General features: G+C 40.5%; 1 protein-coding gene across 5 annotated transcripts in view; it reads left to right on the forward strand.

Annotated features, from left to right (window-relative positions):
- Positions 1–12,920, forward strand: part of larp1 (La ribonucleoprotein 1, translational regulator) — a 91,283-nt gene that overhangs the window by 46,208 nt on the left and 32,155 nt on the right. For 3 of the 5 annotated variants that reach the window (XM_055148850.1, XM_055148851.1, XM_020928980.2), the window contains exons 3-4: positions 2,762–2,827; positions 9,616–9,675. In XM_055148850.1, the coding sequence (XP_055004825.1) occupies positions 2,762–2,827; positions 9,616–9,675 (126 nt within the window). The remainder of the gene's footprint in view (positions 1–2,761; positions 2,828–9,615; positions 9,676–12,920) is intronic. The other 2 variants (XM_055148852.1, XM_055148853.1) reach the window with 1 other exon arrangement.

A 12,920-nucleotide genomic window follows, 5' to 3' on the forward strand; every position in this document is an offset into this window, starting at 1 on the left:
AGTGTGGCTACAAATTTGGAACTTTCATGATGAGGTTACGGGGCGTTACCTGTCACTGCAGATGGAGGCGCGCGGTGACACACTCGGCTCAAGGTGCAATGATACGGCCAAGTAGAGAAACTATGAAAAACTGGATTGTGAGACAATTTGGACATTTTTGTGAATGGACAGGAGCAGTAGACATTCATTATGTGTCGCTAAAGACTAGGGTGCACGAGAATGCGCTGTGAAGCTCAGCGTGTTGTGAGAGTGAAGTGGTGCCGGGCTCGCAGTCAGACAGCGCCATTAAAAGGATCAATGATTTAGGAATTTGGATATGTTCATGAATAAGGACTAAAGGATTGGAATTTTACCTGATCATGGAGGACAGAGCGGCTTACACAGGGACACAGAAATGTGTGGTTCCCTTACAAACACATAAAAGTTTATAAAGAGGCGGTGTGTGCACTTAAAAGATGCAGACCTTTACGCACTCGTTAACCTGGCACCGCACTCTCACCTGCAGGGAGGTCAGGCATATGCGGCCCCCTCTCGTGCCAACAGAGCAGCATGCGTAAAGCTCTAACAGCACGAGAGGCGGCCGCATAGGAGGAGCTCCTCCTACCAACAAACAGCGCCTACCGACCTGCATTCAGCACTAGAGCCGTACTGGGACAGAAAGATTGATTTGATAAAAAAATGGAAAATGCCGCTACTCTGACAATAACACGTCAATGTTGGAGTGATGGTATGTCAGAATGGCAACGTGTAACCCTACATGCTCGCCCATCTCGCAGATGCCGTCAAACAAGTGAAGCAAACTAATTCAGTGCTTGCCATCATTCCGGGTGGATTAAAGGTTGTATAGAGGATTTTCCAAGGAACGAGAAATCCAGCGACTGTTTGTCCTTTTTCAAATGTTGCGCATGCGTGAAACCACCCCCCCTCCCCTACAGCTCCCTACGTAGAAATGCCTTCTCCCGCCTCCTCTTTACGCCAGAAACAGGTTTGTTTACAGCCGGTGAGCTGCACATGACTTGTAAACAACTAACTACAGTGTTGGTTAGGCAAGGCGGAGAAGTGAGGAGCGGGGGGAGCGGGTGTGCGGACATTTCGTTCGCGGACGAGAAGTGAGGAGCAGGGAGAAGAGCGGAGCAGGGAGAGAGGAGAGAGGAGAGGGGAGCGGTGCGCGGAGATTCCGTGCCCGGAGAAGTGAGGAGCAGGGGGAAGAGCGGAACGGGCAGCGGGGACAGGAGCAGGAAAGGGGAGCAGAGAAGAGTGCGCGGAGATTCAGTGCGAATGAACTAGCTACAACACGCAGCAGCAAGCGGACTCTTTCTTTGCCTTGAAAATTACGTTTTCAGACATAGGATATCGCTTTCGTGTCCTGAAAAACGTTTGACTAGCTCTTGGAAATAAAGTACGTTTTCATAATAAGCAGAAGTTACCTGTCCAGGAGTAATTTGGCGACCAGTGCATCAGTCTTTAGACCCTGCGTCTGCTTCAGTTGCGCCATCGCTGGAATGAATCTTCAAGAATCACCTTAGTTTGGCTTCGCTGCTTTTCCCCTTGTCTTCTTCTTTCAGCGACCTCAAAAACGGACTTTCTTTTGCGGCTAACTGCTCCTGGATTCTTGTTTGCCATTGCAACAAACTTTGTGCTAACTGCGAGGAAGATATAGGTTAAAAAAAGCCGCTAAGAACTGTTGCGTTGGTGGAGTAAACAGCGTCTGTGCGGCTTGCGTCTGTGGACTGCGTGACAGGCGTACGTAAACCACGTACCGGCGGCGCGCAGGCAAGTCAGTTACGCTAGAAACGTAGGGAGATTGATTGACAGCCTGTCAGCTAACAGATAACGAGGCAATGTCGTTATCTATTGGCAAATGTTTAGCTGGCCCCACCACGTCCAGAGTTGATGAATTTTTATTCTCTTTTTTTTGGTCATCATAATTACAAGGCTACTGCACCTCTATAATGCTATCATTGACAACTTGAAACAAAAAAAACAAAACAAAAAATCCTCCATACAACCTTTAACTAAAGAACTTCAGCAGTAATTGAAATATTGTGATATTGTTTCATCAAAAGTCTCACAATAATATTGTGGACCATCATGATATATCAAATTACAAGTGTCTTCTCTTAAATTAATAGTTATGGTGCAGCAATAGCTAAAAAAAAAAGAAGAGGGAACTACGTAGACAGTGATCCTTTGTTCCATTTCAGTGCAGACTAGATGAAGAAATAACTGTTTATAAGCACTTTTAAATCTTAGTTATTTGGATTAAGTCTTGTCAAGGCATTTTAAGAGGAAGAAGTGGCATATTAACAGTTTTGTTAGCCTCCAGAAAATATCACAATAAATATCGTATCGTGAGAGGTATATCGTGAAAATATATCGTATCTAGTTACATCCCTACTGCTATCCCACTGAGATTAAGAATCTCTTTTTCCGCGGAGTCCTGGCCTGACATGGAACACTATTGGCCATGTTTTTAGTAGGAGGGGAAACCAGAGCACCTGGAGGAAACCTGCACAGGCATAGGGAGAACATGCAAACTCCACACAGAAAGGCCCCGCACTGTCCAAGAATCAACCCCCTCCCCCCAGGACTACCCCTGCATGTGTCATTTAAAAAAAAAAAAAGACAAAAAAAAAGAATGTCTTACAAGAAAAAATCTGGTACACCAGTCTATAGTCTTTTTGTACAATGTAGAAAGTAGTTTGATTTTTGGGCTTTTGACAAATTTATGTCATTTTTTTCCCCCATAATTTGTTGCCAGGTTGGAGATTTTGGTGACACAAACAGCTGGCCGACCCCTGGAGAAATCGCAACTAAAGACACTCAGGTAAATGCTTTTTCCTTTTATTAATTGAAATAACTAGAATTCTATTGGTTAACCTTTGTTTTTATCAAGTTGAGTAAAACCCTCTTACTTCCATCATATTATGCTAAAATAAATCACAAATATTACCAACTTTTGAGGTTTAAATGTAAACTTATCCAGTGGGAAGTTCATAAGGCTTCAATTAAACAGCATAATTATTATAATATAAAACGTGTGTTTTTACTACCTGGATTAAAGCTAAACGGACCAATCAGGAGGCATCTCACATCATCTCTGATTTGATTGGGCATTGAGTTTGACTGACAGCTCTATGGTCTTCAGAATAGCACAGAAGTTAATGGATGTTTTAGTGGCTATAATTACATAGGAGCTAAAGCACACATTCAGAAACATTCATTCTGTGTACCAGAGACGATTGGTTTTCTATTCCACAACCAGGAACCAAAGGAAAAATGGCATCTATAGAGGCTTTGCATCGTCACGTGACCCCATAGCAACGGTAACTACGCCGCCATGACACCAGGCACGCAAGATCAAGCATGGCTGCTAAACAGAGCGAGCGTGTTCCATCTCTCCCGAAATATCTCGACTCGCTAGCCTCAGATGAACGGAAAAACTACTTGGAAAAGCTCAAATTAATCTCTAATATCGATCCTTATAATGTGACCACTAGTTTCTACTCCGATTCGACAGAATTATGGCCAGAAGAAGAATTTCCGGATATATCAAACTACTTGATATTTGCGACTAGTAGGTACACCAAAGAGCAAATCAAGGCTTATAAAAGCCTAGAGGTGTACCAGTATTTTGTTGCTGGGTGGGTCAGATATGTTTATGTAGGAAAAGCTACCAGTAATGTCACGCGAAAAAAAATATCTAATGTTATTTTCGCGCAGGTTAACCACTCTCAGCGACTGAATGAGACACCTCTGAAGCCCTGGATCGCAGCAACTAATGAAGGGACGATAATAACAGCCCACTGCAATTGTATGGCAGGCTTAGGAGGAACATGTTCTCATGTAGAAGTGATTCTGTTTGCTGTTGAAGCAGGAGTACGAATAAAACAATCTAAATCGTGCACTTCAGTCCCTTATAAGTGGTTGATGCCGACATCTGTGGCAGAAGTTCCTTATCGTGAACTCTGACAAAACTGAGAACTGAGAGAGAGTTCTGTTTGTGTTTCTGTCAAAATCATCGTCACATTTGGAGTCTGAGTAGCAGTAGAAACCGTATCTTCCAACTCGCATATAAACATGTCACTCGCCGTAGGACCGATGTTTTCTTTGTTGCCTTGCTTATCCACAACTAAGTCTTCTACAATTAATCGCTTTTTACGAGCAGATCTCTCTAACGTTCGCGAGTATCTTTTCACGGCCGATTGTTTCGCAGTTCGGGTCACAGACTCTTCGACTCGTGCCCCATATTGATAGTAGGAGCCCAATCTGGGGTCGCTGGATCATAGACTGGTGCGGGTTTTCCTGGATAAATGAATGAAATTTTAGTTCAATAAATGTGGTTCTTTCATTAAATAAGCTATGAAACAATTTAAATAGCAAATACCTTGATGAAAGTGACGCAAGCAAACTTCGGGTGACTTGATAGTACCATTAGAAATCTCTTCGCGGTTTATGTTTGCTAGCCATAATTCCCGTCTTTTTTTCGATAATTCCCTTGTTTGTGATCCCTGATGAGTAATTTCCAGAGGAACATTGAAAAAACGAATCATTTCATCCCTTTCAGAGCAACTAGAACAGCCAAACACACAATAAAACCTGCTCCGATGTTACTTAAGTGAATGGCATAGCGTGCCCGGTGTCATGGCGGCGTAGTTACCATTGCTACGGGGTCACGTGACGGTGCAAATCCTCTATAGTACGATTTGGAAGAAAATGGGGACAACCTTTTTTAATTTTCAAGCATTTTTACATAATGTTCCATGGATTAAAGGTCCCATATTATGCTGATTACGATCCCTGTTATGGCCCAACTGATATATCGGTTGGCCGGTATTATTGGCCGATATGTGCAACTGGACCCATATCGGCGATCAGCCGATATTGCCGAAAATCTTGCAGATAATTCATGTGGGCATGTTATACCTCGTTATAAAGTTTAGACTATACATTATGTTCATTTAATCCAATTTACAGACAGATAAATGTCCTAATATTTGTCTGTGTGTGTCCATACTGTCCCTGAACACACCCCCAGAGTCACATCTCTCACGTGCTTTTGTTTACACCCGCAGACACAGATCCATGTGTGCAACACTTAGATTATATTCTTTTTACAGACCATCGGTTTGAGTCTGGATTAAAAGGACATTTATTAGTGCAAACTTGTGACGTGAGGAGGAGCCTGTGTGAGCGCTGAGTGTTGGAAATATGTCGACTCTTAAGCTAGTTTTGCTTCTTTCTCATTGGTTAGCGATTAGCTGCTGTAGCTCCAGAGTCCCGAAACTCAGTCCTGGTTCAATTCTAGTTTAGTCCTTTTTCAGTCCTGGTTTAGACCTGGTTCAGTTCTGGTTTAGCCCTGCTTGCAACGCAACAACCTGTCGCTTGGGAGCTGGAATACCCATCACTAGTAGCTAGAATGTGATGCAAAAATGCCATTAGACCGACCTACTGTCTGTAAATATGAGGTAAAGAGACAGAAGAACAATAAATGTTGCCGAAATAAACCCAATTTAAAATCCACTCGAGCCAAACCTACAGTGAATTTTTACATCACAAGATATATCGGCGATTATATCGGCTATCAGCAGCTCCAACTCCCATTTTATCGGTATCATATCGGCCACAACAAAATCCAAATCTGAGCGGTCGGTCCCCGTTATAATGTAGTTTCCTCATCACAAACAGACCTGGAGTTGTTTTGTCACACAGATCCTGTATATTTAGGCTGACTTCTTTTCTCAAACAGAAAACACTCTGTTCCACCTTGTGATGTCATGTGGTAATATAGGACGTGCTCCACTGTGTTTTTAAACTTTACACCTTCACAAGAATATCTGGTTAATTTTAGTTCCAGAATTGCCAATCTCTGAACTAAAAATAAAAAGAACTGTTATGACATCACAAGGTGAAGCAGAGAATTGTGAGCTTTGACATATAAACAGACTAATAATGCAGACTAATAATGAAAGAAACGAAACACATCTCCAGGTATGTTTTTGAGGAGGTAACAACATTATAACATGGCTTATCAAACCCTCCCAGAGTGCCAGTACAGTATAGGATACCTAGGAATATTTTTAATTTAACCTCACGTAACCAAAAGATTGAAATTAAATTTTTTTCATTGAAAAGCTGAGAGTTGTGGCTTTCTGAGCATATTTCTGGCATTATCCTACGTGATAAATTATTAATTAATTAATTAATTTAATTAATCATTGCATTTATATAGCACCTTTCAAGATACCCAAAGCACTTTAAAGTTCATTATTCATTCACTCAACACTCCACTTACCACGAGACAGTGGTGCCTAAGATACCATTGTAGCTACAGCTGCCCTGGGGCAGACTGAAGGAAACAAGGCTGCAAGTCATCAGCCCCTCTGACCACCACCATCATTCATGCACACACCACTTTCATACTATGCAATGTGGGTGAAGTGTTTTGCCTAAGGACACAATGGCAGTTTTTGCCACTGGCGCCCCCCCTGTGGCACCTGGAAGTCCCAGTGGTCTCTACATTGCGTGATCACCTAGGGCAGTGATTCTTAACCATTGGCCACGGCCCAAGTTTGGGCCACCTAGAGGGCCGCAAAAAACTTTCAGTTTTGCACCAGTGGGCCGCAAGGGCCGTGGCACTGCATCAGAGTCACTAACTGGTGGACCGCTGTCCGAGTCCGGACCCAGAAGACATCCTGTAGACCCAGACAGGGTCAGCGCGATATACGTGGTACCTCTGTTCCTCTGGGGAACCCGGCAAGTTGCAGTTGATGTGAAGGTCTGGTGTGCTGGGGTTCTTTTTATACACACCCACTAATTGATTGATCAGTAACTGATCACAGGTGAGGCTGTAATCTAGGATTGGGTGCATCATATGACAAGGCGACAAGACTTTTGTCTTGCCAAAATCTGACCTTTCTGTGTTCATTGAATGATCAATCTTTCTTCAATGAAGCAAATTTATTTTAGTTTATTGAGCATAATTTGGGAGGGTTTTAGCTTTCATATGAGACATTTCTAAAGCCAGTTGATTAATTTAAAGTCAGGTTATAAGCTTTTGTTTCTACAAAATGGATAAGCGACAAGACTTTTGTCAGGGACTGTACTTCCGCATTTCGCGGGATTAGTCCAAGTTTTGCTTTCATCACCCCACGCTCCGTTCCCTTCAGAAGTTGTTGTTCTTGTAGAGTTGCTGTTTCACATCGTGAGTGTGAAACTCACAATGTGTTTTATATTCGCGGGTGTAAACTTTCCGTAGTCCATCATGAGTCATTCCCCGAGCTCCTGGAGTAGGAGTAATAGTACTTTTGGAGACCATATTTTGAAAGGGTATCGGACATTTTATTTTCATACCACGTACTTATTTCCTGTCTTCTCTCTGGTGATGCTGAAAAATTAGAACCCCAGCCTAATTAGAGTGTCATGTTGCGTAATGATGCCTCTTGGACGCACATGACGTGGCTGGTGTAGATTGTCCGCACTGTTAATAATAAAAGCAACTCCTGTGTGTACACTGTGCTTGTAAATTGTGGTCAGCGTTAATGGTCAGCGTTTAACTAGTGGCTTCTTTTTTGGGCTTATTTTGGTGATGCTTGTCGGGAAAGTTTTTTCAAAGTCTTAGTTACTTGTTTCTCTGAATCTGGCAACCTTCATCTACACAGTTGTTAGTCTGCTGCGTTTACATTTCATTTGTGTCACATTACAGCCCCACCCCCTTCATCTCCGTGCCCTGCCCCCCTCAACTCTGCTATTTCAAAAAGTGTGCTGCTGTGTCAATGTTTTCAATTACCAAGTAGTAGGGTTGGCACAAAAGTCTATTTCACTATTTCCTTAAGTACTTTCACTTGAGAATACCTTTTTAATACAGTTAAACTTCAAGATAGTTTTCAGACTCCATACTTTTACTGCCATTTGAGTAATATGTTGCACAGTGTAACGGTACTCTCTCTAAGTCACTCACCTGTCAGTGTGCATCCTGCTATGAAACCACAAACCTGATATGATGTACAGTGAATGTGTAATGTATGGTTCTGTATCATGCTTTTGTGTATTTATTGCATATTATCATGTGGGAGCATGGGTAATTCAGGTTTGCGGGCTGAGCATTGGACAGAATCGTACTGATACACACCCCATACACTTAAGGTTTATTTTTGGTGAGGGAACATTATAACATGGTAGAAAGCTCCAGGAAGTCACTTTTGCATAATACCCCCTCTTTAAAGTCATTTTCGATTCATATATATAATATAATATAATATACTACCCACCATACTAATATACTACCACCTCTGCTTGCACATAGCATTTATCTTAAAGGTTAACCCACAGCCACCTCTGAACCTGACCCCTGTCACCTCCTGAGTTTAGCCTGAAATGTGTGTCACGTCATGGGCACAGGAATAGATCCGGGCTCCAGGTGGAGGGGGGGCACAAGAAGTGGGCCAAGCCTGGGGAGGGATGTCCTTTTAGGGATCCCCGTAGATAAATGCTCCCCTGGATCCTAGAGCAGAGCTGGAGGTATTTATAGACCAGGGCCACTGTCACGTAGCAATGAGGGAGATGGGGGTATGTGTGAACTATAGAGCACTGCATTTTTTTGGTTTTCACAATTTTTATCTCTTGCTCATTCATAATAAGTAGTTCTTAAGCTCTTAAGGTCAGAGTAAGTACTGTGTGCCATCTGCATCTAGTTATAAAGTGCTATATTGTCCATTAATCAGGATGTGTACCTTAGCATGCTAGTTGTTGTTAGAAATCGGAGTGAGAGTGTTATATGTATGAATTATATGAGTTATATGTGAATAATTGCATTTTTTATGTTGACGTGTCTGCACCTATAAATAGAGGAGCCATTATGTAACACTTAAAACTATTAATAGCAAATTAAGGGAAAGAAGAGTATGGGCCCAAATGTAAAAGTGCTCTACCTGATTTTTACAGTCTTAAAAGGAGGAAAAACTGCACTAGTTTGTTTTAAACAGTGTGGTCCAAAGTTCCTCACTTACCTTATGCATTCAGACCATCCTAATTATTCACCAAGATGTGTTTATAAGCACTTTACACAAGTCCCAGAGAGGAGTTTTTAATCATGACAGTAACACTAACAGCAACTAGCATGCTAACCCACACTTCCTGAATATCAAACAATAAAACACTTGGATGCAGAGAATTGCACAGCAGACATATTTTAATCTCAAGAGCTGCTTATATAATTTGTAATAATACATTTTGTTCAAATCCATATGATCTTAAGTTACTATAAAATGTTAAATGTGAAGAACAGCAGCAGTGGGTTGAGCCTTCACCCATGAACTGGGGGTAATAGGTTCAAAATTCTACTACTAATTCTGTGTAAAAGCTGCTATTCCTGTGGTTTAGACCTCTACAAACATGTTCTGAAATGCGTGGGGAAATGCATTCTTAAGATTCTTAGATTAAGGGCTTCAAGAGGGCTTTTAAACCTGAGCTTAATTGTACTATTAAACCATAAATTGTAATATATTTTCTGTCCTCACCTTCAGTCTCTCTCTCCTCTCTTCATGTTGTTGTGTCCACTCTAGTCTGTCCATCTCATTGTGGTGTTGTCTAAACTGCTGTTCCTCCTTTGTTCAGATGGTGGCAGTGTCGAGCCCGTCCTCTGTCAGGCAGGTCAGAGACTCGTGGAGAGCAGCTGTAAGTTCAAATTTCAAATCTGCAGCAAAAATGTTCCAGACTGTTACTATAGTGAAATGATAGTGAAATTCTAATGGTAAACACGCGGACACGACGAATGGCAGAACACATGATCTGCAAAAGCACAAGTATCTCACAAACAGCGAGAGCTCTATATCCTACATGTAAACTGCCCTCTGTTATACTGGTATACATATGTCAGTAGATATGTACTAAAACTAGTATCCAAATTAGATACACAAAAAATGAATGGACTTTAACATGCAGTGCAGTCATCTACTACTAACTACTACCTTCTACTACTACTACTACTCCTACTACAACTACAACTACCTACTACTACTACTACCACCTCTACTTGCTACTACTACTACTATTACTACTATCACCACCTACTAAATACTACTACAAACTACTAATTACTACTGCAACCTACTACTTACTACTACTAATACTACTTGCTACTACTACTACTACTACTACTTGCTACTACTACTACTACTTGCTGCCGCTACTACTACTTGCCAACACTACTACTACTTCTATTACACCTACTGCTAATACTACAACTACTGCTACTACAACCTACTAATTATTACTACTACTTACTGATTACTATTACTATTACTACCTACTACTACCACTACCTACTACTACTTCAGGATTTTAAAATGTTTTTCTATTATAGGCGATATACACAATATTCACATTTTGTATTGTTTGACATTTCAGGTAATGGTAACAGCTGGCATTAGCTTACACATGAGATGCATTTAAATTTCACAAACATTATATTTTGAGGATAAAATTGAGAGAATTTCAGTTCAAACTCTAAATTGGTCATTGGCAAAAATATCCAGCAGTGTCGCTCCATTTACATCTCCTGTTAACATTCCTAAGCCCTGCATCACGTCTCACTCATGTCAAATCTTTGTCACATGTTTGCTGCATGCTAAATTGACCATGATTTTTTTCATTTGCCTCGATGTATGGTAGGACTACAAGATTAAAAACAATTTAATCAAAATTTAAATGGGAATTATCAGAGTTAGCAAATCAGACTGACAGCCATGGCTTTCAATTAAATTTCTGCTGCGAAATGCCCTGTTATATTCTGTCTAAAGCATTGCAATCATAATTATATTTGTGATTTTTGTGTTTTGAAAATTTGATTATTTTCAGAGTTCACATTTTAAACATCCAGAATAATTAACATAAAGACTGAAAACTGTTATAAACTGTTGGGGTTACATTTGTCTCATTAATATTCACAAATACACATATGGTGATCTACAAATAGTCATTGGTTTGTATATGTGTTTTGATATCCACAAATGCGAATTTAATATTTTTGTAACTTGTATTTTGGTATTTACAAATAGATGTTTATTTGTAAATATCTCTTTTCATTTGCAAAAAAATAACTTCATTTCTAAACTAAAAATTCTATTTGTCAAATGTGATTCGCATTTGTGGATCACCAGTTACATGAATCCACCAATTTCCGCTATGACGTCACCCACGGTCACCAGACGGTCTGCGTGGGCACAACTCCGGGTCGTTCAGACAGTTGGTTCTGGTTTAGTCCTGTTTTAGTGTCTCAAAATGACGTCATACCGGTAATCGGTGGATTCTTGGAACTGGTGACCCACAAATGTGAATCACATTTTACAAATAGAATTTTTAGTTTTACAAATGAAATAATTTTTTGCAAGTGAAAAGAGATATATTTACAAATACACATTTGTAAACAACAAAATACAAGTTACAAATATTAAATATGCATTTGTGGATATCAAAACACATGTACAAACTAGGGCATGATTAGTCGCTTAATTGATAATTGATCATTAAGAATTTCATCGATTACGTTCATTTTAATCGACAAACCGAATGTAGGTTGCTGTGCGTAGTGTGACCAAACGTACGTGTCCGGGGACAAACGGGTCCGGACATGTAGTTCTGAGCACTCAGAAGGAGCGAGCAGACACAGTCAGACAGTCTGCAACATGCTGAAGCGCAAATGCGTATTTAACTATGACTTGTACCAGAAATTCCACGCTTTCCGTTCCGGTCGGGACAAGTGGGAGACCATGTGCAGAGTGTACAAAGCAGCGCATGTGTTTTGGTGTCCAGTGGGAAAAAGCGTTGCCAGGTGAGAGTAGTGCAAAGTCGATGACGAGTCCCCACCTCCCACCGTATGGTGTCCTGGATTTGACAAGCACAAATATGGTCACACTAACCTGTATTCCACTGAGTCATGTCTTTTATCAGCAACACAAGAGCTGTTTTTTTTCTTCGCTTAGTTTATGCAAATTAACGATGTGGTTTTAAGTTTCGTTTCTGTGAGAGTTGAACAAAACTTAATTAAACACATTATAATGTCAAACGGGCTGATGTGGCTCTAGAGTGGTTACGGTTTATATGTCGTAAAGTTGAATTTATTTATGCAGAGTAGTAGTGCAGATTGTAATAATAATGATGATCATTTTAATATAAAAACGTTAATGATTAATTGATAATCAATCATTAATTCTCCCGACGATCGATTAAGAAAATTTTATTGAATGCCCATCCCTAGTACAAACCAATGACTATTTGTTGATCATCATCTGTGTATTTGTGAATATTAATGAGACAAATGTGACCCTATATTTACAATCTTAAATATAATGATCTTAATTGTGGCAGGCAAAGGAGAAATTCAGTTTGTCCTTACCACGGATTCTACCTCGACGACTGAGGGATTGTTCACTTAATTGTGATGATTCGTCCAACCTGTCATAGGCGCTTTAATCACACAAGAACCATGAACTGAATCCTATTTAAACTTAAGTCTAATCTGCTATAAATGTCAATGAAATTGCAGTTTGTCTACACAACCAGTCAAAAGTAAGGACACATGCTTTCATTCAAAGTTTTTGCTTCATGAATTCTCGTGAAATGGTTTTCACTTTACAGCTGTGCCTTGTCATGGTCAAGAATTACTGTGGGTGCAAAGTAGAGCCCGACCGATATATCAGCCAACCGATATATCAGTTATCGATATGGGCAACTGGAAACATATCAGTGATCGGCCGATATGTTTGCTGATATGGGCCGATATTTCACGTGGGCATGTTATACCTCGTTATAAATCTTAGACTCTCTTATGTTCATTTAATCCAATTTACAGGCAGATAAATGTCCTAATATGTGGCTCTGCATCAGTATTTATCTGCGGAGTCATTTGTCTGAGTGTGTGT

The sequence above is a fragment of the Boleophthalmus pectinirostris genome, unplaced genomic scaffold (assembly GCF_026225935.1).
Source record: "Boleophthalmus pectinirostris isolate CB_2022bp ecotype Guang Dong unplaced genomic scaffold, ASM2622593v1 HiC_scaffold_12, whole genome shotgun sequence".
Lineage (NCBI taxonomy): Eukaryota > Metazoa > Chordata > Actinopteri > Gobiiformes > Gobiidae > Boleophthalmus > Boleophthalmus pectinirostris.